The sequence below is a fragment of the Pogoniulus pusillus genome, chromosome 37, assembly GCF_015220805.1.
Source record: "Pogoniulus pusillus isolate bPogPus1 chromosome 37, bPogPus1.pri, whole genome shotgun sequence".
In the NCBI taxonomy this organism is placed as follows: Eukaryota; Metazoa; Chordata; class Aves; order Piciformes; family Lybiidae; genus Pogoniulus; species Pogoniulus pusillus.
In genome coordinates, this window is record NC_087300.1 from 6,813,562 (window position 1) to 6,840,880 (window position 27,319).

Genomic DNA, 27,319 nt, shown 5'->3' on the forward strand with positions numbered 1-27,319 from the left:
TGAGGCTGTGTCCCCTTCTTCTGTTGCTGCTTGCCTGGCAGCAGAGCCCAACCCCACCTGGCTACAGCCTCCCTGCAGGCAGCTGCAGGCAGCAATGAGCTCTGCCCTGAGCCTCCTCTGCTGCAGGCAGCACCCCCCCAGCTCCCTCAGCCTCTCCTCACAGGGCTGTGCTCCAGGCCCCTCCCCAGCCTTGCTGCCCTTCTCCAAACACCTTCCAGCACCTCAACATCTCTCTGCAATGGAGGAGCCCAGAACTGGGCACAGATGAGACTTGATGTGGCCCTGGGCAGTCTGTTCTAGTTGGAGTTGTCCCTGCTGCCTGCAGGGATTTGGAGGAGATGCCCTCTAAGGGTCCCTTCTACCCCAATGCAATCTGGATCACCTACCACATTGTCTGAAGACTTGAGACTGAAGTAGGTTGGGACCTCCACACAAGAGCTGCACAGGGTGAGAATACTGAGGCAGAAGTCCAGCAGCTGCAGAGCCAGGAATGGGATCTTCGAGTGTCCCTGCTGTGAAAAGTGCAAGGATCAAGGATTTGGTTACTGCTACAAGATTGTGGCACCTGTAGAGATTTTCCCTGTTCTCCACAGGGCCTGTGGAAACCACTGAGAGCCTCCAAGGTTTGGTTTTACACCAGCCAAAATGAGGATCAAACCATCTTGTTGGGCTGCTCTGTACAAGCCCCACAGAAGAAGCTTCTAGCTGGAGAAGTGATACTCTCAGCTTACCTCCAGCAAAGCCTTCCTTGCATGGGCACAGCCAAAGTGACCTCTCCAAAGCCAGGAGGTGTGAAATAAACCCAGCAGGAAGAGTCCCAGGCACAGGAAACTAAGCAAGGGCTCAGCTCTCACTGCTTTCCCTCCCCCTAGCCCCAAGGACTGCATTCTGTCTCCAGCCTGTAGAGAAACCTCCTTGCCATAAGGAGCCATGGCCCAAGGCAGGGATCCTTTATTCCTTTAGAGCAGGCATTGGGCTCCACATCATAGAGAAGGCCACCCCAGAAGTGAGCTGGCACCTACCATGTGGCTAAGGGAGGACACAGAAATGATTGCTGGGACTTGTATGTAGGAGCTGAACATAGTGAGGAGGCTGAGGAGGAAGTCCATGACTTGTAGAGCAAGGAAAGGGATGAGGAGACGTTCCCTCTTCTGCAAGAGAGAAGCAATCCCAGTTATTCCTGTCCTGAGCAGGAGCCTGAGGCCAGTTATCAACACCTGAAAGAAGGTCTCTTAGGGTGCTCCAGGAATAAAGCCTTTGCTGCAATAGCAGCATCTAATTGCAGACAAGGTGGTGACAATCAGTGCAGAACCAAGGAAGGACATCAACACCAACTGCAACCCAGGAGGCTCCACCTCCACAGAAGGAAGAACTTCTTTGGTGTGAGGGTGCTGGAGCCCTGGAGCAGGCTGCCCAGAGAGGTTATGCAGTCTCCTTGTCTGGAGACATTCAAAGCCCATCTGGACATGTTCCTGTGTCTGACCTGCCCTAGGTGAGCCTGCCTTGACAGAGGGCTTGGACTGGATGATCTCCAGAGGTCCCTTCCAATCCTAACATTCCATGACTGTGATTGTTTTTCACCCCCTTGGAACGATTCCCTGGATCCTCATTGTGCCATCAGCACTTGATCCCATCAGAGCTGTCCTTCAGCTGTGCCCAAAGCTTACCAGCACAGAGGAAGCTGAGTTCCCACAGCAGTGCCTGGGCATTTCTTCTCCTGAAAGAGGAAATGAACCCCCAGGGTAATAAGGGAGTTACAGTTCCCCTCCAGGATGTGACTGGCAGAAGAACAAGGAAATGAGGCAGTAAAACAACACTGCCAGATTGTAACATTTCCAATCAGAGAATCATAGAACCAAGCAGGTTGGAAGAGAGCTCCAAGCTCAGCCAGTCCAACCTAGCACCCAGCCCTGCCCAACCAAACAGACCATGGCACTCAGTGCCCCAGCCACTCGGTGCCATTGGCTCTGCTGCCCACCTGAGCACTCTGCTGTGTCATCTGCAGCTCCTCTCTCCCAGCACCCCCAGCTCCCTCTCTGCCTGGCTGCTCTCAGCCACTCTGGCCCCAGCCTGCAGTGCTGCTTGGGGTTGTTGTGGCCAAAGTGCAGAATCTTGCCCTTGGCCTTGCTCAGTCTCATCCCCTTGGCCTCTGCCCACCCATCCAGCCTGGCCAGGTCCCTCTGCAGGGCTCTGCTACCCTCCAACAGCTCCACAGCTGCTCCTAGCTTGGTGTCATCTCTAAACTCACTGATGCTGGACTCAATCCCCTGCTCCAGATCATCAATAAAGATATTGAACAGGACTGTGCCCAGCACTGATCCCTGGGGCACACCACTGGTGCCAATTGCCAACTGCATGTCACTCCATTCACCACCACTCTCTGAGCCCAGCCCTGCAGCCAGTTCCTGACCCATCTCAGAGTCAATCTGTCCCAGCCAGGAGCTGCCAGCTGTGCCAGGAGCTTGTTGTGGCAGACAGTGGCAAAGGCTTTGCTGCAGTCCAGGTAGACTCCATCCCCAGCCTGTCCACATTCACCAGGCAGGAACCTGATCATAAAAGGAGATCAGGCAGGTCCTTAACCCAAAAATAGCCTTGATGGAAATATCCCCCAGGGTTGGTAAATCTGGCAGTTGGCAGCCTTGCAGATGAGTCCAAGAGTGCAAAGCAGCTGCCTTCCCCCTGCAGGAGAGAGCAGAGATCTCTCTGCTGATGTTAGCACAGTTCAGCATTTTCACTGCCATCCTCGAGGCCTCTCCCCTAAAATCTTCCAAACCCAGAGAGGCCTCAGGCAGCAGCTGAATGTCACCTGTGGAGAACATACCTTCACCACACCAAGGAGGAGGTTGAAGCTGATGGCAAAGAGCAGGATGATCAACAGGAAACTGGTGATGATATCAGCTGAAAGTAAGAGAAGGAGTTACCACAGTGCTGGAAGCTGGAGCCTGATGTCCCAGCTCAGTCATCCCTCCAAGGGGGAGCTCACAGAACCACAGCACCATGCAGGTTGGCAAAGCCTCTCAGGAGCACCAAGCCCATCCCAGAACCTTGCTCCACAAGATTCACCTTAAACCATAGCCCTGAGCACCACATCCAAACCAGCCTGAAACACAGTCAGGGTTGGGTGACTCCACCACCTCCCAGGGCAGCTCCTTCCAGTCCCTGACCACTCTCTGCAGGAAAATCTTTTTCCTAGTGTCCTAATTTCTTGCTGTTTGACAAAAGGCACCCATGTAACACTGATTTCATCTGCTTTAGGAAAGGAAACACACCTAGCTACAGTCATCACAGAATGTCAGGGGTTGGAAGTGACCTCTAGAGAGCAAGTCCAACCCCCCTGCCAAAGCAGGGTCACCTAAAGCAGGGCACACAGGTGGTGCAAGTGGCAGGAGGAATTGGGTGCATTCAGTTTTGAGCTCCCCAGATGAAGAGGGACAGGGATCTGCTGGATAGAGTCCAAGGGAGGGCTATGAGCATGAGGAGGGGACTGCAGCACTGCCTGAGGAGGAGAGGCTGAGGGCCCTGGGGCTGCTTAGTCTGCAGAAGAGAAGCCTGAGAGGAGATTGAATCAATGTCTAGAACTATCTGAGGGCTGCCAGGAGAGGGGGACAGGCTCTGCTCACTGCTCCCTGGCATAGGACAAGCAGCAATGGATGGAAGCTGCAGCACAGGAGGTTCCAGCTCAGCACAAGGGCAACTTCTTGCCTGGAAGGGTCCCAGAGCCCTGGCACAGGCTGCGCAGAGAGGTTGTGGAGTCTCCTTCTGTGGAGCCTTTGCAGGCCTGTCTGGATGTGTTCTGTGTGCCCTGAGCTAGATTGTGTGGTCCTGCTGTGGCAGGGGGTTGGTGTGGATGATCTCTTTGAGTCCCCTCCAACCCTTGACACCCTGTGAGCCTGTGACATCCTGTGTGTGTGCTTCCCAGGGAGAGAAAAAGATGCTGAGAGGGCTGCAGCAGCTCTGCTATGAGGACAGGCTACAAGAGTTGGGACTCTACAGCTTGGGGAAGAGAAAGCTTCCAGGAGACCTTGGAGTGGCCTTCCAGGATCTGAAGGGGACTGATAGGAATGCTGGAAAGGGCCTGGAGAATAAATCTGATGAGGAGAGACCGAGGGAGGTGAGGATGGGTAGTGTGAGGAAGAAGAGGCTGAGGGGAGAGCTCATTGCTGTCTGCAGCTACCCAAAGGGACATTGTGGAGAGGCTGCTGCTGGGCTCTGCTCACAGCTAACTGCAGCTAGAACAAGGGGGAATGGCCTCAAGCTGAGGCTGGGGAGGTTCAGATTGGACATTAGGAAGCAGTTTTTCCTGAAGAGAGTGGTCAGGGAGTGGAATGAGCTGCCCAGGGAGGTGGTGGAGTCCCCAACCCTGTCTGTGTTTGGATGTGGTGCTCAGGGCTATGGTTTAAGGTGAATGTTGTAGAGCAGAGCTCTAGGTTGGGCTTGGTGCTCCTGAGGGGCTTTTTCCACCTGCATGTTTCTGTGGTGCTGTGATTCTGTGATGTGAGAAGCTTTTCCCTTAAACCTTGCCTATATTCTGGGGCCATGGCTTGAGTGTTAGCATTGCATATCCTGAGACGTGCTTTAAGCTGGCAGGATCTACAAATAGAGCAGCAGCTGCTGAGGGCATCAACAGAACCTCTCCCCAAATCATCCTCCAACTCTTCCATCTGGATCCTGAAGTCAAATGGAACTTTCTGTGCAGCTCTGCTACGTTGCTTCCCTGCTGGCTGCTGAAAATAGAAGGGCTGCACTGTGTTCAGGGCAGCTCCACTCAGAAAACACAACCTCCCAAGCACAGCCCTTTGAAATGCTTGGCCAGAGAAGGCCAAGTGGAAGTGCTGGGGATTTCATTATGAAATGTCCTGGCTTGGGTTAGAAATGCTGTGTCCAGCAGGAGCAGGGAGGGGATTATCCCTTTGGATTTGGTGAGGCCACACCTTGAGTGTTGTGTTCAGTTTGGGGCACTGCAATACAAGAGAGATGTGGAGGTGCTGGAGTGGGTGCAAAGGAGGGCAAGGAAGCTGGGGGAGGGCCTGGAGAATAAATATGATGAGAAGAGATTGAAGGAGCTGGGGATGGGTAGTGTGAGGAAGAGGAGGCTGAGGGCAGAGCTCATTGCTGTCTACAGCTACCCAAAGGGACACTGTGGAGAGGCTGCTGCTGGGCTCTGCTCACAGGCAACTGGAGTCAGCACAAGGGGGAATGGCCTCAAGCTGAGGCTGGGGAGGTTCAGATTGGACATTAGGGAGAAGTTTTTCCTGGAGAGAGTGGTCAGGGACTGGAAGGAGCTGCCCAGGGAGGTGGTGGAGTCCCCAACCCTGGCTGTGTTTGGATGTGGTGCTCAGGGCTATGGTTTAAGGTGAATCTTGCAGAGCAGGGTTCTAGGTTGGGCTTGGTGCTCCTGAGGGGCTGTGCCAACCTGCATGGCTCTGTGATGCTCTGTGTGTGTTCCTTCTTGTGTAGAAGGCAGTAGAAGAAGGAGGGTTGGCGGGGGGGGGGGAGGTGGGATGTGTCATTCAGACTGTGTGGGAAGGAAGTGGAAGTGGAGGTGGGGGCTGGTAAAACCAGGGCTGATTTCACTGGGAATGGAAAGACAACCCTTTGGATTGGCAGGAGTGCAGGGCTTGCTTAGAAAGCAGAGAATGGATTCATATGGAAATGAGCTGAGGACATCCTGTCTCAAGGCTTTGTTTCCCTGCCTTGCATGAATATTTCACTTCGGTGTTTGAAGGAAAGCAGAAATGATTGGCCTGGGATGATCTCTCTGCAAAAATCAGGATGAAAAGCAGCTGCCACTGGTGCACAGAAACATTTGGGTTGGGAAAGACCTCTCAGATCATCCAGGCCAACCATTCTCTAACTTTACCATGCCTGGTGTTAAGCTGTGCCCTCCCCCCAGCACCACATCTCTGCCTCTTTGAGACCCCTCCAGGGATGGGGATTCAAACCACCTCCCTGGGCAGCCTGTGTCAGGCTTTGTAAATCCATAAGTGCCTGTGGGGATGCTCTGCTCTGTGGGTCTCACACTCAGCTTTCAGCAGCTCAGATCACAGCGTTCTAAAGCACCAGGAAGAAAAAAGCATTGCCATCTGTTGTGCCTGTCCAAGCTGAGGGACACCAAGACAAAACAGGATGAGATCAAGCAAAACTCAACACCACAAAGCAGAGAAAATGCATCAAAAGCAAACAAAAAGCATAAAAAACAAACTGAATCAATCAAAGCCAAGGAAAAAGCATCAAAACCAAGGAAAAAGCATCAAAACCAAATGAAATCAATCAAAATCAAGCAAAAAGGATCAAAACCAAATGAAATCAATCAAAACCAAGCAAAAAGAATCAAAAGCAAATGAAATTAAACAAAACCAAGCAAAATGAATCAAAACCAAGCTAAAAGCAGCAAAACCAAGCTAAAAGCACCAAAACCAAGCTAAAAGCACCAAAACCAAGCAAGATGAATCAAAACCAAACAAAAAAAGCATCAAAAGCAAGCAAAATGCACCAAAACCAAGCAAAAAGCATAAAAACCAAGCAAAATGTACCAAAACCAAACCAAATGGATCAAAACCAAGAAAAGTGCACCAAAACCAAACTAAATTAACCAAAACCAAGCAAAATGAATAAAAAGCAAGTTTAAAGCATCAAAGCCAAGCAAAATCCATCAAAACCAAGCTAAAAGCACCAAAACCAAGCAAAATGCAGCAAAACCAGGCTAAAAGCATCAAAATCAAGTTAAAAGCACCAAACCCAAGTAAAATCCATCAAAACCAAGCTAAAAGCACCAAAACCAAGTTAAAAGCACCAAACCCAAGCAAAATCCATCAAAACCAAGCTAAAAGCACCAAAACCAAGCAAAATGCAGCAAAACCAGGCTAAAAGCATCAAAATCAAGTTAAAAGCACCAAACCCAAGTAAAATCCATCAAAACCAAGCTAAAAGCACCAAAATCAAGTTAAAAGCACCAAACCCAAGTAAAATCCATCAAAACCAAGCTAAAAACATCAAAACCAAGTTAAAAGCACCGAACCCAAGCAAAATCCATCAAAACCAAGCTAAAAGCATCAAAACCAAGTTAAAAGCACCAAACCCAAGCAAAATCCATCAAAACCAAGCTAAAAACATCAAAACCAAGCTAAAAACATCAAAACCAAGTTAAAAGCACCAAACCCAAGCAAAATCCATCAAAACCAAGCTAAAAGCACCAAAACCAAGTTAAAAGCACCAAACCCAAGCAAAATCCATCAAAACCAAGCTAAAAGCACCAAACCCAAGCAAAATCCATCAAAACAAGCCAAAAGCATCAAAATCAAGCAAAATGCATCAAAATCCAACAAAATGTATCAGAACCAAGCTAAAACCATCAAAAGCAAACCATAAAATCCCATCAAAACCAAATAAAATGAACCAACACCAAAGGCAAATGCATCAAAACAGAACAGGGCAAGACAAAGCAACACAAAACCCAGAGAGCCCTTAGAGGGAAGAAGACCTCAGGCTCACTCTTTTACCATGGGCTTCACTTTTCGCCTGTGAAACTCAAACTGGAGCTCTGCATTGCAGAAGAGGAAGGTTGCACTCTGCTCCCTGCATTGTGCTGATCCCAGCCAGCCACCAGCTGGGGTTTAGAGGTGGTTTGGTGCCTCTTGAGTTGCCCTAATGGCAAAGCTCTGCAGAGAGCATTTTCCAGAGCAGTTCTGATGCACACTGGATGTTGAGTCACAGCTACAGAGGAACCTCTGTGTTGGAGGCTAAGCAAAGTTGCCTCCATCCCACCCAAACTGAACTCCTCTGGAAGCAATCACAGCATCACAGAAACATTCAGGTTGGCAAAGCCCCTCAGGAGCACCAAGGCCAACCCAGATCCCTGCACCTACAAGGTGCAGCCTAAACCATAGTCCTAAGCACCACATCCAAATGACTTTTAAACACTTCCAGGACTGGGGACTCCACCCCTTCCTGGGCAGCTCATTCCCAGTGTTGGGAAATATCCAGTCTAAACCTCCCCAGTGGCAGCTTGAGGCTATGCCCTCTTGTTCTATCACCATTTACCTGTGAGAAGCAGATCAGCAGCAGCCTCTCCACAATCACAGAACCACAGAATTTCTTAGACTGGAAAAGGCCTTCAAGCATCAGTTTCACACTGCCAAGACCCTGACCAAACCAAACCCCTCAGCACAACATCTGATCACTGTGAGTCGCTATGCTTGGAAAGGACCACCAGGATCAGCCAGTCCTGGAGACTTCCAAACCCTGCCTGGATGCATTCCTGTGTGAACTACCCTTGGTGCTCCTGCCTTGGCAGGGGACTTGGATTGGATGATCTCTGGAGGGTCCCTTCCAACCTCTAAGGTTCTGTGGTTCTTTGATTCTGCATGAAGAGAGCCAGCAGAGGCTGTGGGAGCCTGGTTCCCACCTGGTTCCCATCTCTCTGCACACAGCAGGCTTATCTTAGCTTGTGGTTTTAGACTGAACAGTGACTAAGAGAAGGGAAAAAGCACCCTGCTATTGTTGACTCCAAAGAGCTTCATGCAGAAATTGTCTGGTTAAGCAATATTTGAGGTTTGGGGAGTTATCTTCTGCTAAATGACACCCCACAGGAGACCTCTGCTGGGTCTCTGAAAGCTAAACTAGATCCTTCCCAAGCTCAGGCTGTAGGAATTCAATCAAGCCTGATGATTGTGATGTTTGTGGGTTGGGCCACAGCCTGGCTGCTTCTTCCAGACCATCAATGCTCTGCCAAAACCACCAAAGCTTGGGCAGCTCTGGGGATGTGGCCCAAAGGGCCAAGGGGAAAGGACATAAGCTGGTGTGGCTCTCTGAATTGCCCTCTCCTGTGAGGTAGGAGACTCCTGGATGAAGAGGATGGGTCCATGGCACAGAGGGCAGGGTGCTGGTGGCAGTGTCAGGTAGGCTCCCATGCTCACAGGATGCAGTGTGGGGCTGTGGTTTCTCCCCAACCCCCAGGGCCACTGGATTAGGACTACTGAGGAGCTGGTCAGAGCAGGAGTTGATCTGTTGGAAGGTAGCAGAGCCCTGCAGAGGGACCTGGCCAGGCTGGATGGGTGGGCAGAGGCCAAGGGGATGAGACTGAACAAGGCCAAGTGCAGGGTTCTGCACTTTGGCCACAACAACCCCAAGCAGTGCTACAGGCTGGGGCCAGAGTGGCTGAGAGTAGTCAGGAGGAAAGGGACCTGGGGGTACTGATAGAGAGTAGCTGAAGCTGAGGCAGCAGTGCCCAGGTGGGCAGCAGAGGCAATGGCATCCTGGGCTGGCTCAGGAGCAGTGTGGGCAGCAGGACAAGGGAGGTTCTTCTGCCCCTGTGCTCAGCACTGCTCAGGCCACACCTTGAGTGCTGTGTCCAGTTCTGGGCCCCTCAATTCAAGAAAGATGTTGAGGTGCTGGAAGGTGTCCAGAGAAGGGCAACAAAGCTGCCCACCTATGAGGAGAGGCTGAGGGAGCTGGGCCTGTTTAGCCTGGAGAAGAGGAGGCTCAGGGCAGAGCTTATTGCTGTCTACAACTACCTGAAGGGACATTGTAGCCAGGTGGGGTTGGCCTCTTCTCCCAGGCAACCAGCAATAGAACAAGGGGACACAGTCTCAAGTTGTGCCAGGGTAGGTCTAGGCTGGATGTTAGGAAGAAGTTCTGCACAGAGAGAGTGATTGGCATTGGAATGGGCTGCCCAGGGAGGTGGTGGAGGCACCGTGCCTGGGGGTCTTCAAGCAAAGCCTGGCTGAGGCACTTAGTGCCATGGTCTGGTTGACTGGATAGGGCTGGGTGCTAGGTTGGACTGGATGATCTTGGAGGTCTCTTCCAACCTGGTTGATTCTATGATTCTATGATTCTATGCTTCAGGCTTCCCCTGGAATATGCTTTGTATGTGGGAGAAGGCAGCAGAGTGTGTGAGGCTGGGATGAGGCACAGCTGGTGGAAGGGAAGAGAAGGGGAAGGCAGGACTGAGAGAGGAGTGCAATGTGGAGGGAGTGGGGAGGCTGAGAGCCTGAGCCACTGAAACCAGGACAACCCCTGTGGGCTCCACACTGCTCCAAAAAGCCAAACCAGCCATGGCCTCTCCCCAAATCCAAACCTTTAGAGCCTACATTGTCTGTGGGGCTCAGCTTTTGGCCCATCTGCACTTTCCAGTTTTCCCTGCTGAAAAGGGAAAGAGATACCAAAGCAAGATCTTGGGCTCCATCCCAACCCCCCACCCCTTCCCCCAGACCCTTTCTGCTCTTCCAGCATTCCAGTGACATACCAATCCTGTAGTAATCCTTGTCCAGGTCATTGCAAAAGCCTTTCCCACCTGCCACCTCCAGGGAGTACTCAATCAGCAGCAGGACGCTCATCACCTGGCAGGACAAAAGCGAAAGGCACAATTCAGGGGGCTCGGGGCCAGTTTCCCAGCGACTGCTTTGCTTTTAGGGAGCAGGCAACTGGCCACAGCCCTGGCTGCAGGATGGGTCTCCAGCTGAGGCAGTCGGGGAGGGTTTCAGATCCTGTGCAAAAGTTAGCAGATTCTTAATGGTTTGGGTTTGCATTCTCCTCCCCTCCCCTCCCCTCCCCTCCCCTCCCCTCCCCTCCCCTCCCCTCCCCTCCCCTCCCCTCCCCTCCCCTCCCCTCTTATCTCCTCTTCTTCCCTTCCCTCTTCCCTCTTATCTCCTCTTCTTACCTCTCCTTTTCTTCTCTCTCTTTTTTCCTCTCCTTTTCTCTCCTTTTCTCTTTTCCTCTCCTCTCCTTCCCTCTTCTCTCCTTCCCTGTCCGTTTCTCCTCTCTCCTTTTCTTCTCTCTCCCTTTTCCTCTCCTTTTCTCTCTTTTTTTCCTCTCCTTTTCTGTCCTTTTTTTTCTCATTTTCTCTCTTTTTCCTCTCCTTTTCTCTCTTTTCTTTCCTCTCATTTTCTCTCATTTTCTCTCTCCTTTTCTCTCTTTTTTTCCTCTCCTTTTCTCTCCTTTTTTGTTTTCTCTCCCTTTTTCTCTTTTTTATCCCCTCTTCTCTCTTTTTTCTCTCCTTTTCTCTCATTTTTTCTCTCCTTTTCTCTCCTTTTTTCTTTTCCTTTTCTCCCCTCTCCTTTTCTCCCCTCTCCTTTTCTCTCCTTTTCTCCTCCCCTCTCCCTCTCCCTTCATTTTTTCCCTGCTGGCTTCTGAAGGAGGATGAAGAAATGACAAAGTTAACGAGTGCCATTGCAGTGTTTCTGAGCCAGGCAGCCCTGGCTTTATGCTTGGGAATTGCATTTTGCTTTGCAGCTGAGCTGAAAGTGGCAATTGTGGTTTAAAGTGTGAAGAGAGGCACACAGAGAATAAAGATTCCTCTGCAGGTGAATAAAGATTCCTCTGCAGGTTTGCTTATACAACTCCAGAGACAGAACTATCATTTCCTTCTTTGATGCATTTGAGGGGGAAATGTCTTCTCTTCATGTTGAACCAAAATGATCTTCTTCAACCTTCTGAACTGAAGCTGCTGCCTGCAGCTGCCTGAAGGGAGGCTGTAGCCAGGTGGGGTTGGGCTCTGCTGCCAGGGACCCAGCAATAGAAGGGGACACAGCCTGAAGCTCTGCCAGGGGAGGTTTAGGCTGGATGTTAGGAGGAAGTTGTTGGCAGAGAGCCTCCCAGTTTGGTGTCTTGACTTCCTTCTGCACCTCCAGGTTGCAGCAAGCTGCAGCAGAGCATGAGCTGCCAGGCCTGTACCTGCAGCTGCACCTTCCAAGAGCTGCAGGGGGGGTGTTAAAATTGGCCTCAGTGTGGGTGGCTGGGGGCAGAGCCTGCTGCCACATTCCCCAGGGATGCAGGGCACATGGGAATGTCACCCTGCAGCTGTGTCTCACTGTCTGGACAGGCTCTCTGACCTCTCTGCTGCTGTGCAAACAGCTGCTGCTGCTTCTCTGCCCAGGAGGACCTCTTGTCACAGCAGCAGGGCACAACCTGGGGGTGGAGAGCAGGAGTTAGGCCAGGAGAAGCTCATGGACTGTCTTGCACTGTGCATTACTCCTTGGAGGTATGGGAGCTGAGTTTCACAGAATCATAGGATGTCAGGGGCTGGAAGGGACCTCCAAAACCCATCCAGTCCAACCCCCTTGCAGAGCAGGATCCCCTAGAGCAGATCACACATCCAGGCAGGTCTGGAATATCTCCAGAGAGGGAGATTCCACAACTCCCCTGGGTTTGCAAGAGAGCAAACTCTGAGCTGTCCAAAAACCAGTAGAAACCTGTGCCAACAGCAGCAGGTCCTGGGAGCAGCCACTCTGCAGACTGCCCAGGGGCAGGAGCCACCAACAGGAGTGCCACCAGCAAGGAAGAGGTAGGCATGCAGGGGTGAATGAGAGAAGCTGCTTTATCTTCACTGCTCAGCCTCTCTCTCTGAGTCATCTGAACCCCAGGGTGATACAGGAGGCAAGTTTGCATCTGTCACCAAGAGTAACACAAGCTGGGCTGGAGCAAGGAGCTACAGCAGCCTTGCATTGCAGCAGCCACTTCAGGAGTGATGCAGACAAGGAGGAACCAGCGCTGGTGTGGTCTGTGCTCAGGTGTGCCAGCAGAGCCAGCAGCTGCAGGAGAGGAGGCAAAGCTGGTGGTGAGCAGAGGAGAGACTGTTTGGTGTCCTTTGCAAAGGCTGGAGGTGTCAGATGAGCTCCAGGCAGGGGTAAGGTGCAGTCAGAAGTGCAAGCAAACAAACCAAGGAGGCATGGGAGGAAAGGGTTTGCCCTGCCCCAGGAAAGGGGAAGTGTGGCTGGGAGGGATGGCCTGCAGCAGGGAGAGGAACTGAACCCAGGCCCTCCAACTGTCTCTGTGTCTGCTGCTGAAGACATAGAAACTGCTTTCAAAACCCAACTCACCAACTTCTGTGCCACAGGCTGCAAGTGCAGCTTCCAGAGGAGCTGCAGCACATCCCCCACAGCCCTTTTGCTTCTGGACTGAGTGTCCACCAAGCCATGGTCTTGCTGTGGTGGAGGCTGGGACTCTGTGTCCCACAATGAGCCTTCCCTTTGAGTTTGAAACCACAGAATCATAGAATCAGTCAGGGTTGGAAGGGACCACAAGGAGCAGCCAGTTCCAACCCCCCTGCCATGCCCAGGAACACCTCACACAGGTTGCTCAGAGCCACATCCAGCCTGGCCTTAAACACCTCCAGGGATGAGGTTTCAACCACCTCCGTGGGTAACCCATTCCAGGCTCTCACCACCCTCATGCTGAAGAACTTCTTCCTCACATCCAGGCTGAATCTCCCCATTTCCAGCTTTGCTCCATTCTCCCCAATCCTATCACTCCCTGACAGCCTCAAAAGTCCCTCCTCAGCTTTTTTGTGGCCCCCTAAAGATACCTGAAAGGTCACAAGAAGGTCACCTGGGAGCCTCCTCTTCTCCAGGCTGAACAGCTCCAACTCTTTTCAGTCTGACTTCCTAGCAGAGCTGCTGCAGCCCTCTCAGCATCTTCGTGGATGCCAAGTGGTATGACAAGAGGGATGTGGATGTGCTGGAAGGTGTTCAGAGAAGGGCCATGAGGATGAGCAGAGGTCTGGAGATGTTCTGCTAGGAGGAAAGACTGAAGGAGTTGGGGCTGGAGAGGAGTTCAGCCTGGAGAGGAGAAGGTTCTGAGGTGACTTTATTGTGGTCTTGCAGTATCTTTAGGGGGCTATAAGAAAGCTGGGGAGGGACTTTTTAGACTGTCAGAGAGTGATAGGACTTGGGGGGGATGGAACAAAGCTGGAAATGGGGAGATTCAGACTGGATGTGAGGAAGAAGTTCTTCAGCATGAAGGTGGTGAGAGACTCAGCCCAGAGAGGTGGTGGAAGCCTCATCCCTGGAGGTGTTTAGGGCCAGGCTGGATGTGGTTCTGAGCAACCTAATATAGTGTGAGGTGTTCCTGGGCATGGCAGGGAGGTTGGAACTGGCTGCTCCTTGTGGTCCCTTCCAACCCTGACTGATTCTATGAACTTGAAGTTCTCTTCATGCCTTGAAGGATCCACTGAGCAGGACAAATTCCTGCCTGCCTTCTTCAAAAGCCACTCACAAGTCACCTCACAACAGCCAGTGGAGCTTTGCTGATCACACAGCTCTGCCTCCTCCTCACTCCTCTCATCTCCTTCCCTGTTTGTTTGAGAATGGCTCTGATTTATTTCAGCTGCCTCTGGAGAGATCAGTGGTGAGACAAATCTAATTTATAGGAGGACAAGACACCACCACAAAGCCTGAGTGCTTGTGTTTGATGGCATCACCATCACCCAGCATCACTATGATTCATCACTAGGACCCACAGCAATAATTTACACTGATCCAAACCAACAGTATTGATGTAGCAAATCATCCAAGGCACTGCTGAGTTATAAATCCCCTTTTCTGCTCCCCTCCCTTTGCCCAGCTGCAGCTACATGATCAAAAAGGAGGAGAAGGGGTAGGGGAGGGAAAAAAAATCATGGTTGCTACTCTGTGCTGTCTCTCAAAGACAGGCCAAGCTCTGAGAATTGAGCTGTTTTCCAAGGGGGTGCTGTGCAGAAGAAACTCACTGAGATAATAGAGTAGGTAAAGGCACAGTGGCAGCTGTAGGGACCTGGGGACTCAATGGCTCTGGTGGTGTTCCACTGATGGTCACTGTCAGAAGCCAGCAGCAAGGTTGAGAACTGAGGGCTCAGGCTGTCCATGTCCATTCCCCTTAGTCACTGCTGGGTCAGCACTGGACTTTAAGAGCACCTCTGGCTCTGTAGTCCAAGCCCAAGCTGTGTGTTAGCTCCTTAGGCCAAACCCAAGTGCAGGTTTCAGTATGATGGTGCTGAGACTGTGGAGCAGGTTGCCCAGGGAGGCTGTGGATGCTTCCTCCCTGGAGGTGTGCAGGAGCACTTTGGGCTGCTCAGTGATCCCTCATCATCATCATGGGCATCATGGACTGCACAAAGCCTTTGCCACCATCTGCCACAAGCAGCTGCTGGCACAGCTGGCAGCTCCTGGCTGGGACAGATTCACTCTGGGGTCAAAACCTGGCTGGAAGGCAGGGTCCAGAGAGTAATGGTGAATGCTGCCACATGCAGCTGGCAGCTGGCACCAGTGCTGTGCCCCAGGGATCAGTGCTGGGCCCAGTCCTGTTCAATATCTTTATTGATGATCTGGACCAGAGGATTGAGTCCAGCATCAGTGAGTTTGCAGATGACACCAAGCTAGGAGCAGCTGTGGAGCTGTTGAAGGGGAGGAGAGCCCTGCAGAGGGACCTGGCCAGGCTGGATGGGTGGGCAGAGGCCAATGGGATGAGACTGAACAAGGCCAAGTGCAGGGTATGGCACTGGAATGGGCTGCCCAAGGAGGTGGTAGAGTCCCCATCCTTGGAGGTGTTGCAGCCAAGCCTGGCTGGGGCACTTAGTGCCATGGTCTGGTTGCTTGGGCAGGGCTGGGTGCTAGGTTGGACTGGCTGAGCTTGGAGCTCTCTTCCAACCTGTTTGACTCTATGATTTATATATGCATATCCATACATTCAGTCTTGAGGTTAGAAGGATTCACAACAGGCAACAATTTCTGTTGCTTTGAAGCTGTGAGATTAGAACCTTTCAGCCTGTGGCAAAAGAGGAGTAGCCTGCTCCAAGTCACAGAATCACAGAATCAAGTAGGTTGGAAAAGACCTCCAAGCTCATCCAGTGCAACCTAGCACCCAGCCCTGGCCTAGCAACCAGACCATGGCACTAAGTGGGTCTCATCCAGGTGTTCAAAAAGCAGAAGGGAAAAAAAAAGAGAACCCACTCCAGAAAAGGGAATGATTCCTTTAACCAACCTCAGAATGCTTCTGAGGTCCTCAAATGGAATGGGTTGAAACTGGCAGAGGGGAGATTGAAAGTAGGTGTTAGGAAAGGATTCTTTGCAGTGAGGGTGGGGAGAGACTGGCACAGGTTGAGGGTGGGGAGACACTGGCACAGGTTGAGGGTGGGGAGACACTGGCACAGGTTGGGGATGGTGAGACCCTGGCACAGGTTTCCCAGGGAGGTTGTGGAGCACAGAAGCACCCAATGTGATCTTTGATCACATTGGGTGCTTCTGTGCTCCACAACCTCCCTGGAGGTGTTCAAGTCCAGGTTGGCTGAGCAACCTGTTCTAGTGGGAGGTGTCCCTGCCTATGGGACACCTTTGAGGTCCCTCCCAAGCTAACCCATTCTATGATTCTATGATGAACTGGCAGCACCCTGCAGGCTCCCTGCCCATGACTGTGCACAGCCAGGGCCTCAAATGGAAGGATTTGAAGTGGCATAGAAATCATAGAATCCTATCCAGGTTGGCAAAGCCCCTCAGGATCACCAAGCCCAACCCATATCCTTACTCTACAAGGTTCACCCTAAACCATATCCTCAAGCATCACATCCTAACGACTTCTAAACACACCCAGGGTCGGTGTCTCCACCACCTCCTCCTTGGGCAGCTCATTCCAATGCCTGAGCACCTTTGCTGGGGGGAAAAAAAATGTTCCTAATATCCAGTTTAAACCTGCCCAGCTGCAGCTTGAGTGTAACTTGCATAGACCTGCTAATACAAAGCTTAAAGAAGTCAGGCTGCAGAATCGATTTGTTTCTTTTCCCTCTGAAATGAACTCAGTGGATCAGCAAACACAAACCACATCCTCACAGTCACCCAAAGCCACCTGATGGCATGGCAGAAACTCCCCTCCAGGCTTTGCCACCTCTGCTCTCTGCTGTGTCCAACCCTGAGCAGGCACAGCAGCTGCTTGGCTGCTGACCACAACCACTGAGCCAAACAGAAAGCAGAACTCTGCACCTAGTGCCCAGCTGGGTGCAGAGGGAGAAACGAGGCAGCTTTGCCCAACCACCCTTTGGAGCTCAGCTCCCTCCTCCCTCCCACCGTTTCTGTCGCCAAGGTGCTGCCCAGTTTCTAGCCAGCAGGTCCAGTTAGCTGTGCTGAGCCCTGGCCAAGCCACACAGTTCTGCACTGGTAAAAGTTCCTGCTTTAAGCTGCAGGGGAAAAACAAGGAGCAGAGCTCCAGTTGGCAGAGCCGGGGAAAGAAGAGTTAAAAAGCCTCTCAGTGCAACACCCTTCTTCCTGTCTGCCCCCACCTCCCTCCTTCCCTTCCTCTGCCACAGTCTCTTCTCTCCATCTCTCTTTTCTCCATCTCCCTTTTCTCCATTTCTTTCCTCCATCTCTCTTTTCCTCATCTCTCTTTTCTCAAGTTCTCTTTTCTCCACCTCTCTTTTCTTCATCTCTCTTTTCTCTGCCTCTCTTTCTTCATCTCCATCTCTTTTCTTCATCTCTCTTTTCTCAAGCTCTTTTCTCCATCTCTCTTTTCTTCATCTCTCTTTTCTCAAGTTCTCTTTTCTCCACCTCTCTTTTCTTCATCTCTCTTTTCCTTATCTCTCTTTTCCTCATCTCTCTTTTCTCAACCTCTCTTTTCTCCACCTCTTTTTTCTTCATCTCTCTTTCCTCTGCCTCTCTTTCTTCATCTCCATCTCTTTTCTTCATCTCTCTTTTCTCAAGCTCTCTTTTCTCCACCTCTCTTTTCTTCATCTCTCTTTCCTCAATCTCTCTTTTCTCCACCTCTTTTTTCTTCCTCTCTCTTTTCTCTGCCTCTCGTTTCTTCACCTCTCTTTCTTCATCTCCATCTCTTTCTTCTTCTCCATCTCTTTTCTTCATCTCTCTTTTCTCAAGCTCTCTTTTCTATCTCTTTTCTCTTTCTTTCCTCCACTTCTCTTTTCTCCACTCTTTTCTCTCCATCTCTTTTTTCTCCACCTCTCTTTTCTTCATCTCTCTTTTCTCAACCTCTCTTTTCTCTTTCTTTTCTCCACCTCTCTTTTTTCCACTCTTTTTTTCTCCACCTCTCTTCTCTCTGCCTCTCTTTTCTCCACCTCTTTTCTTCATATCTCTTTTCTTCATCTCTCTTTTCTCAACCTCTCTTTTCTCTTTCTTTTCTCCACCTCTCTTTTTTCCACTCTTTTTTCTCCACCTCTCTTCTCTCTACCTCTCTTTTCTCCACATCTTTTTTCCCCATCTCTCCTTTCTCTGCCTCTCTTTTCTCCACCACTTTTCTTCATATCTCTTTTCTTAATCTCTTTTTTCCCTCTCTTTTATCTTTATTTTCTCAATCTCTCTTTTCTCCACCTCTTTTTTCTCCACCTCTTTTCTCTCCATCTCTCTTTTCTCCACCTCTCTTTTCTCCACCTCTCTTTTCTCTGCCTCTCTTTTCTCCACCTCTCTTTTCTCCATCTCTCTTTTCTCTGCCTCTCTTTTCTCCACCTCTCTTTTCTCCACTCTTTTCTCTCCACCTCTCTTTCCTCCACCTCTTTTCCCCATCTCACTTCTCTCCATCTCTCTTCTCCACCTCTCTCAAATCATTGGACTGTCCCTTTTGGGAACCCAGAGAAGTAGAGAGCCAGGAGACCTCCTGCCCAGCACCGACAACACCTTCTGCCAAGATTTAACCTCCACTTCTCTTCTCTCCCTCCCCCTGTCCCCACCTCCAGCCCTGGCACTTACCATGTGGAAGATCCCTAAAGCAACTGTTGCTGTCTTGATGTTGAAGAAGCAACATTTGGGGGGCTGAGTGGTGTCTTGGGCAGTCATTTTCTGATCCCTCTGCACTGCCTGCAGCTAATGAGGTGGAGTTTGCAGCAAAGCCAAGTGAACAGTGCAGCTCCACTTCCTTCCTGCTCTCTAAATGTCTTAAGTCATCAACAAAGTCACATGAGGGCTTTGATTTCTCAATAAGAAAAGCAAGCAAAACCCTGTTGCTTTCTCTGACAGACCTTTAACTGCTTGCACATCCCAGATGGAGAATATCAGCAGCAATGCTGCTGGTGGCAGGTGGTGGCCAGCAAATGAGGAGGGCTGGGAGAGGAGGGATCCAAAGCAGGATGCTGCTTTGTCCTATAAAACCCATCAGAAACAAAAGCAGGGGGCCAAGAATTTCACCTTTCACTCCACCTGCTGTTTTGGCAGCAAAGCAGCCAAGTTCCTCAGTTTGAAGCAGCTTGTTCCTTGCCAGCAAGGTCACCATTCCTTTGGCATCATACAATCATGGAATGGTTTAGCTTGGGAGGGACCTCAAAGCTCAGCCAGTTCCAACCCTTTGCCATAGGCAGGGACATCTCCCACTAGAACAGGTTGCTCAAGGACTCATCCAACCTGGCATTGAACACTTTCAGGGAGGTTGTGGAGCACAGAAGCACAGAATGGGATCTTTGATCCCATTCTGTGCTTCTGTGCTCCACAACCTCCCTGGGAAACCTGTGCCAGTGTCTCACCACCCTCAACCTGTGCCGGTCTCTCACCACCCTCAACCTGTGCCAGCCTCTCACCATCCTCACTGCTGTGCCCAGCTCTGTCTCTCTGGGTCCCTCTGGATGGCAGCACAGCCTGCAGCTGGATCAGCCAAGCCTCCCAGTTTGGTGTCAGCAGCAAACCTGCTGATCAGACTCTGTCTGTCTGTGCCCTCATCAATGGCATTGATGAAGATGTTGAACAGGACTGGCCCCAGCACTGATCCCTGGGGGAGACTCCACTGATTACATCTCTCCAGCTGGACCTGGCACCATTGATCACCACTCTTTGAGCTCTATCTTGGAACAGCTCCAATCCACCTCACTGTCCCTTTGCTAGAGCTGGGAAACTGAGAACTGTGTGCAGATATATCCCAGTTCATGGGCACAATGCTGGCCAGAAGAGGACTGGAAAGGTTGCTGGTGCCTGTGAATTCACAGGCTGCCCAGTTTAGGAGAAGAGACCTCATTGCAAGGCAAATAGGAAATGCAGAGATGCTGAAGTTATGGTGTTGGCAAAGGATGGCATCCTGGAAACGACCTTTCTGCCATCCACAGAATCAACCAACCAGATTGGAAGAGAGCTCCAAGCTCATCCAGTCCAACCTAGCACCCAACCCTAGCCAATCAACCAGACCATGGCACTAAGTGTCCCAGCCAGGCTTCTCAAACCCTGCCTGGCTCTGAACAGCTCCAGATTGCAAGGATCTGGTTTTTTTTATGCTGAGTAAGTTTGAAGCATATTTGGGCTCCCTTCTACACCAGGATGAGGTTTTTACACAGTATGAGGTTTTTATAGGTTCCACCTCTCTTTAGGATGGGAACTAAAATGACTTCTGCAGGGTACAGTTATGAATCTCCTGTTACAAAAGGCCTCCTGTGGCTTCCTCCCTTCACATGCAAAGGCAGCAGCTGGGAAATGCTCCTTCCAGGGAGCTTTGGTTGTTTGCAGAGGTGAAAGTTTTGTTATGCATTATCACAGTGCTGAAGGCTTTGGGCTGAAGCTCCCCCAAAATATGCTCTGCTCTTTATTTTAAAGCCTTATCTTGCTGCCAACCTCTCTATGTGTGACAGGAAATGATTTCAAAGCTCTGTAACCACTGAGGGAGTTCTTCTTCCTTTGCTTCATGTGGCATTGCTGCAGGGGTGCAGTTTGGGGGTGTGGGGTGTGCTTTTTTTGTCTCTTTGAAGCAGGACATAAGAACAGTCACTTTGAAGCAGGACATAAGAACAGTCTCTTTGAAGCAGGACATAAGAACAGATGCTGGAAAGCCTTTGTGATCTCAGCACTGCACAGCTTGGGGAGACTGAGTCTTGCCTGCTGCTTGAGCTCCATGGAATCATAGAACCAAGCAGGTTGGAAGAGAGCTCCAAGCTCAGCCAGCCCAACCTAGCACCCAGCCCTGCCCAACCAACCAGACCATGGCACTCAGTGTCTCATTCAATCTTCTCTTCAACACCTCCAGCCACAGCCACTCCACCACCTCCCTGGGCAGCCCATTCCAGTGCCAATCACTCTCTCTGACAACAACTTCCTAACAACATCCAGCCTCAACCTGCCCTGGCACAGCTTCAGGCTGTGTCCCCTTCTTCTGTCCCTGGCTGCCTGGCAGCAGAGCCCAACCCCACCTGGCTACAGCCTCCCTTCAGGGAGCTGCAGACAGCAATGAGCTCTGCCCTGAGCCTCCTCATCTGCAGGCTGCACCCCCCCAGCTCCCTCAGCCTCTCCTTAATAGAATCATAGAATCAACCAGGTTGGAAGAGACCTCCAAGATCATAGAACCACACAATGCAGTGGGTTGGAAGGGACCTTCTGAGGTCATCCAGTTCCCAGCAGGCAGCAAGGGCATTTCAAGTTAGATCAGGTGGCTTAGAGCCTCATCAGGTCTGAGCTTGAATGTCTCCAAGGATGGAACCTTCATCACCTCCCTGAGCCATCAATTGCAGCCTTCCACCACTCTCCAAGTAAAGAGCTCCAAGTAAAGAGCTTCTTCCTAATGTCCAGGCTGAGTCCCTCAGTTTTAGGTGAGATCAGGGCTTGTTGAGGGCTCAGGAGCTTGCTGTCTAGTCTGAACTGTGCACTGACCTCCTTCTACCTAGCACAGAGACATTGCTGCCACTTTCCCCCTTACCTGCCCTGGGTTATGCAAGATCAGAGCAGGACCATGCTCTGTGTTTGCTTCTGCTTTGCAGCCCACACCCTGACCACAGCCTCAGTGATATTCATAGCCCTGTGAAAACTTTGCCTTCCTGTGGTCATGCCTCCAGCTGAACGAGTGCAAAAGCCTAATAATAGTCTCCAAGCCTCAAAATTGTCTTCCTCAGGGGAGACAGCTCCACCCCATGTGCATCTGCACAGTGACAGCCTGCACTGAGCACAGCACCAGATGGGCACCAACCCTCCAGGGCTCCAGGGATGCTCAACACTGAGGCAGCAGACACTGGCAGCACCACTAATCTAAATCTAGTCCATGAGGATGCACCAAGAAAGGGGGAATGGCCTCAAGCTGAGGCTGGGGAGGTTTAGATTGGGTATGAGGAAAAAGTTTTTCATGGAGGGAGTGGTGAGGGACTGGAATGAGCTGCCCAGGGAGGTGGTGGAGTCACCTGCATGTGTTTGAAGGTGGTTTGGATGTGGTGCTTAGGGCTATGGTTTGAGGTGAATGTTGTAGAGCAGGGCTCTAGGTTGGGCTTAGTGCTCCTGAGGGGCTTTGCCCACCTGGGTGGTTCTGGGATTCGGGGATCTCTGCTAGAGATGCACTTTGTGCAGGCAACTTGAGCTCTTCAGGGGCCACAACTCTGCAGCTTAGTCTGAATATGCTCTCTGACAGGAGGGTTTGTCTTTTTCCTCCTCCAGACATGCACCTGGGGGGGTGCAATCCCAAGCACTACTCCAGACTGGGTGGGGAATGGCTGAGAGTAGCCCTGAGGAACAGGGTCTGGGCTGGTGAAAAGCTCCACAGGAGCCTGCAGTGGGAGTGCAGCCCAGACACAACCCTGTGCTGGGTGCAGCAAGAGCAGTGTGGGCAGCAGGGCAAGGGAGGGGATTCTGCCCCTTGGCTCTGCTCTCCTCACACCCCACCTGCAGCCCTGGCCCAGCCACCAAGATGCTGAGAGGGCTGCAGCAGCTCTGCTCTGAGCACAGGCTGAGAGAGTTGGGGCTGTGCAGCCTGCAGAGGAGAAGGTTTTGATCACATTGGGTGCTTCTGTGCTCTATAGCCTCCCTGGAAAACCTGTGCCAGTGTCTCACCACCCTCACTGCAAACAACTTCTTCCTAACATCCACTTTCAAGCTCCCCTCTCACACTCCAAACCCATTCCTCCTCCTCCTGCCATTCCCAGACCTTCTCAATAGTCCCTCCCCAGCCCTCCTGCAGCCCCCTGCACATCCTGCAAGGCCACTCCAAGCTCTCCTGGAAGCCTTCTCCTCTGCAGGCTGCACAGCCCCAACTCTCTCAGCCTGTGCTCAGAGCAGAGCTGCTGCAGCCCTCTCAGCATCTTGGTGGCCTCCTCTGCACTGCCTCCACCACTTCCATGTCCTGCTTGTGCTGGGAATATCTGAAGCATCCTTGAGGAAAGAATCTTAAAAATAACTTTTTTGTCCTAGAAATGGACCTGTTGAAGCCTCTTTCATTTCCCAGCTCAGTTGCAAATGCACAGCCTTTGCTTTGCCTTCCCCACATGAAACATATTTTCTTAGGGGGCTGCTTCCCCTCAAAGCCATTCTGTGGCCCCAGCTGAATGAGGGTGCAGGAGGAGCAGGTATTTCCTGCTAAAATGAAAAGCTGCTTCATAATCTGGCTCTGGCTTTGCTTGGAAAGTGTACTCTGCCTTTGCAATCCCCTCCTTCCCCTCTCCTTTTAGAGGCAGACAGAGGCTTGCTTGTACATTGGAACAGACCAACCCCAAACTTAGCTCATAATGTGTCAAAGCAAACAGAAAGTGTGGCCCAGGCTGGGCCATTGGCTTCAAATAGTCCTGCCTGCCACTGCAGAGTTGGCTGACAGCATCATCTTGAGTGGCCCCTTTCAGTGGGCTGCCTCTACAGACACCCAGAGCACTGCTGCAAGAAGTCAGTCTGCTCCCAGGAACACTGCCTTGGGCATTTCATGGAGTTGGGGATGTGGATTTTATGTGCTTTGCCCCTGATTCCTTCCTGGAAGCAATGCCAGGGCAGACCTCTCATGGAATCATAGTGGTTGGAAAAGACCTCTAGGATCTAGGTGCTGATCTGTTGGAGGGTAGCAGAGCCCTGCAGAGGGACCTGGCCAGGCTGGATGGGTGGGCAGAGGCCAATGGGATGAGATTGAGCAAGGCCAAGTGCAGGGTTCTAAACTTTGGCCACAACAACCTCAAGCAGCTACAGGCTGGGGCCAGAGTGGCTGAGAGCAGCCAGGAAGAAAGGGACTTGGGGGTACTGGTAGATAATAGGCTGCAGAGGAGGCAGCAGTGCCCAGGTGGGCAGCAGAGCCAGTGGCATCCTGGGCTGGCTCAGGAGCAGTGTGGGCAGCAGGACAAGGGAGGTTCTTGTGCCCCTGTGCTCAGCACTGCTCAGGCCACCCCTGGAGTGCTGTGTCCAGTTCTGGGCTCCTCAAGTCAAGAGAGATGCTGAGGTGCTGGAAGGTGTCCAGAGAAGGGCAACAAAGCTGTGAGGGGCCTGGAACACAAAGTCTATAAGGAGAGGCTGAGCAAGCTGGGGGGGTGCAGCCTGCAGCAGAGGAGGCTCAGGGCAGAGCTCATTGCTGCCTGCAGCTGCCTGCAGGGAGGCTGTAGCCAGGTGGGGTTGGGCTCTGCTGCCAGGCAGCCAGCAGCAGAAGAAGGGGACAGAGGCTGAAGCTGTGCCAGGGCAGGTCTAGGCTGGATGTTGTTAGGAAGTTGTTGTCAGAGAGAGTGATTGGCACTGGAATGGGCTGCCCAGGGAGGTGGTGGAGTGGCTGTGGCTGGAGGTGTTGCAGCCAAGCCTGGCTGGGGCACTTAGTGCCATGGTGTGGTTGGTTGGGCAGGGCTGGGTGCTAGGTTGGACTGGCTGAGCTTGGAGCTCTCTTCTAACCTGCTTGAGTCTGTGATTCTAGGATCATGTGCCCAATGTGCTCTTGTGGCCAAGCAGGCCACATGGAGTTGGGGATGTGGATTTTATGTGCTTGGCAGAAGCTTTGCCCCTGATTCCTTCCTGGAAGCAATGCCAGGGGAGACCTCTCATGGAATCAGGGTGGTTGGAAAAGACCTCTAGGATCATGTGCCCAATGTGCCCTTGTGGGTAAGCAGGCCAATGGGATCCTGGGGTGTATTAAGCTGAGTGTGTCCAGCAGATCACAGAATGTCTTAGATTGGAAAAGGCCTTCAAGCTCCTCGAGTCCAATCATCAGTTTCACACTGCCAAGTCCCTGACCAAATCCCTCAGCACAACATCTGATCACTCTGAATTGCTATGGTTGGAAAGGACCACCAGGAGCATCCAGTCCAACCTGCATCCCAGCAGCCTTCATCACCACCTCAAGCACCACAGACACTCATCCCTTAAACACCTCTAGGGATGGTGCCTCCACCACCTCCCTGGGCAGCCTGTGCCAGTGCCTGACCACCCACTCAGGAAAGAACTTCCTCCCAACATCCAACCTAAACCTCCCCTGACACAACTTGAGGCCATTGCCTCTTGTCCTAGCTTTAGTAACTGGGGAGAAGAGACCAGCTGCAGCCTCACTACAACCTCCTTGTAGCTAGTTGTGGAGAGCCATAAGGTCCCCTCTCAGCCTCCTCTTCCCCACACTAAACACCCCCAGCTCCCTCAGTTGCTCCTCACAGGCCATGTTTGCCAGACCTCTCCTCAGCCTCATCACCCTTCTCTGCACTGTTCCAGCACCTCAATGTTCCTCCTGTGCTGTGGTGATCAAAACTGGGCACAGTGCTGGAGGTCTGGTCTCACCAGTGCTGAGTACAGGGCATGAGCACCTCCCTGCTCCTGCTGCTCACACCACTGCTGAGCCAGGCCAGGATGCTGTTGGCCTTCTTGGCCACCTGGGCACACTGCTGGCTCATCTTCAGCTGCTGCTCACCAACCCCCCCCGGATGCTGTTGGCCTTCTTGGCCACCTGGGCACACTGCTGGCTCATCTTCAGCTGCTGCCCACCAACACCCCCTGGATGCTGTTGGCCTTCTTGGCCACCTGGGCACACTGCTGGCTCATCTTCAGCTGCTGCTCACCAACACCCCCAGGATGCTGCTGGCCTTCTTGGCCACCTGGGCACACTGCTGGCTCATAGAATTATAGAATCATAGAATCAACCAGGTTGGAAGAGACCTCCAAGATCATCCAGTCCACCACCAACACCTCCAGGTCCTTTTCTGCCAGGCAGGTCTCCAGCCACTGCTCCCTGCCTCATGTGTTCCTCTCTTCAGCTTCCATGCAGTGGCACAGCCTCACCAATAGGGTGGATGAAGTCAATTCTGCTCATGGAAGCTAAGAGTGGTGCTCAGGTAATGGTTCATGCAAGGTGTAACACTCTGCTAGGCTGTCCACATGCATAGAGACAGACCTGACCAACCTGCCCCTTCAGGCTCTGCTCACTGCTCCCTGGCATAGGACAAGCAGCAGTGGATGGAAGCTGCAGCACAGGAGGTTCCAGCTCAGCACAAGGGCAACTTCTTGCCTGGAAGGGTCCCAGAGCCCTGGCACAGGCTGCCCAGAGAGGTTGTGGAGTCTCCTTCTGTGGAGCCTTTGCAGGCCTGTCTGGATGTGTTCCTGTGTGCCCTGAGCTGGATTGTAATGGTCCTGCTGTGGCAGGGGGGGTGGGCTGGATGATCTCTTTGAGTCCCTTCCAAGCCCTGGCATCCTGTGAGCCTGTGATCATTGAGCCCAACCATCAAACCAACACCACCATGGCCACTGAACCATGTCCCCAAGTGCCATGGCCACATGCTTTTATGAGCACCTCCAGGCATGGGCACTCCACCACCTCCCTGGGCAGCCTCTGCCAATCCCTGACCACTCTTGCAGCAAAGTAATTTTTCCTACTATCCAACTTAATCCTCCCCTGGGGCAACTTAAGGCCATTTCCTCTCATTCTATCATGTGTTCCTTAGAAGAAGAGATTAACTCTCACCTCTCTTCCACCTCCTTTCAGAGAGCAGTGAGGTCTCCCCTCAGCCTCCTTTTCTTCAGCTGCTCCTCCCCAGCCCTGTCCTCCAGACCTCCCAACATCCTCATTGCCCTTCTCTGGACCTGCTCCAGCCCCTCAGCACCCTGATGGCAGAGTCACACTGGGGTGTAGCACAGCCACTGCCCTTAGAGCTGCAGTGAAGGCAGCTGTGTGCTCCCTGTCTCACCTCAGGCAGCCTGTCAGGCAGGCACTGCTCTGCAGAAGGACAACGAGAGAAGTGAGAATCCTGACAGCAAGAGGTGGTTTGGGAGTCACCTGCCCCCCCCTTACTCTATTGAAATCACCCAGACTAGACTCAGCTGGCTGGAAGTTGAGGACTGAAGCTTTCTATTCACAGCTGAGCACAGTACACAAGCAGAGGTTCACAATGTTTAAAGGTCTACACAGAAATAGCCAAGTGAAAAGCAAGACAGAAGCATAAGAACCCTCCCAGGAACCAGAGTCCCCAGGAGGGGCTCCCAATCACCCTTCCACCTTCTTTCCATCCCTCTACCTTACCCCAGAGTTTGCCTTAAGTGCCAGGTGAGTCTGGGGGATCAGAAGCAGAATGGAGGCTGGAGGGCCGGACCCAGAGAGTGGTGGTGAATGGTGCCACATCCAGCTGGCAGCTGTCACTAGTGGTGTCCCTCAGGGATCTGTGCTGGGCCCCATCCTCTTTAACATCTTCATAGATGATCTGGATGAGGGCATGGAGTCAGTCATCAGCAAGTGTGCAGATGACACCAAGCTGGGGGCAGATGTGGCTGGGTTGGAGGGCAGAAGGGCTCTGCAGCAGGACCTTGACTGCCTGCACAGATGGGCAGAGTCCAAGGGGATGGAGTTCAATAGCTCCAAGTGCAGGGTGCTGCACTTTGGCCACAACAACCCCATGCAGAGATACAGGCTGGGGTGGGAGTGGCTGGAGAGCAGCCAGGCAGAGAGGGATCTGGGGGTGCTGATTGATACC

The 27,319-nt window shown here is 52.0% G+C and overlaps 1 protein-coding gene across 2 annotated transcripts in view; it reads right to left on the bottom strand.

Annotated features, from left to right (window-relative positions):
- The window catches only part of LAPTM5 (lysosomal protein transmembrane 5), a 32,726-nt gene extending 14,170 nt beyond the window's left edge, over positions 1-18,556 (bottom strand). The window contains exons 1-5 of one of the 2 annotated variants that reach the window (XM_064172518.1): positions 18,435-18,556; positions 10,244-10,337; positions 2,822-2,898; positions 1,023-1,151; positions 387-509 (exon numbers count right to left, since the gene is read on the bottom strand). In XM_064172518.1, coding sequence (XP_064028588.1) covers positions 387-509; positions 1,023-1,151; positions 2,822-2,898; positions 10,244-10,337; positions 18,435-18,521 — 510 coding nt within the window. In that variant the 5' untranslated portion in view covers positions 18,522-18,556. Of the gene's footprint in view, positions 1-386; positions 513-1,022; positions 1,152-2,821; positions 2,899-10,243; positions 10,338-18,434 lie in introns of both variants that reach the window. The other variant, XM_064172517.1, reaches the window with a different exon arrangement.
- Between the last annotated feature and the right edge of the window lie 8,763 nt (positions 18,557-27,319).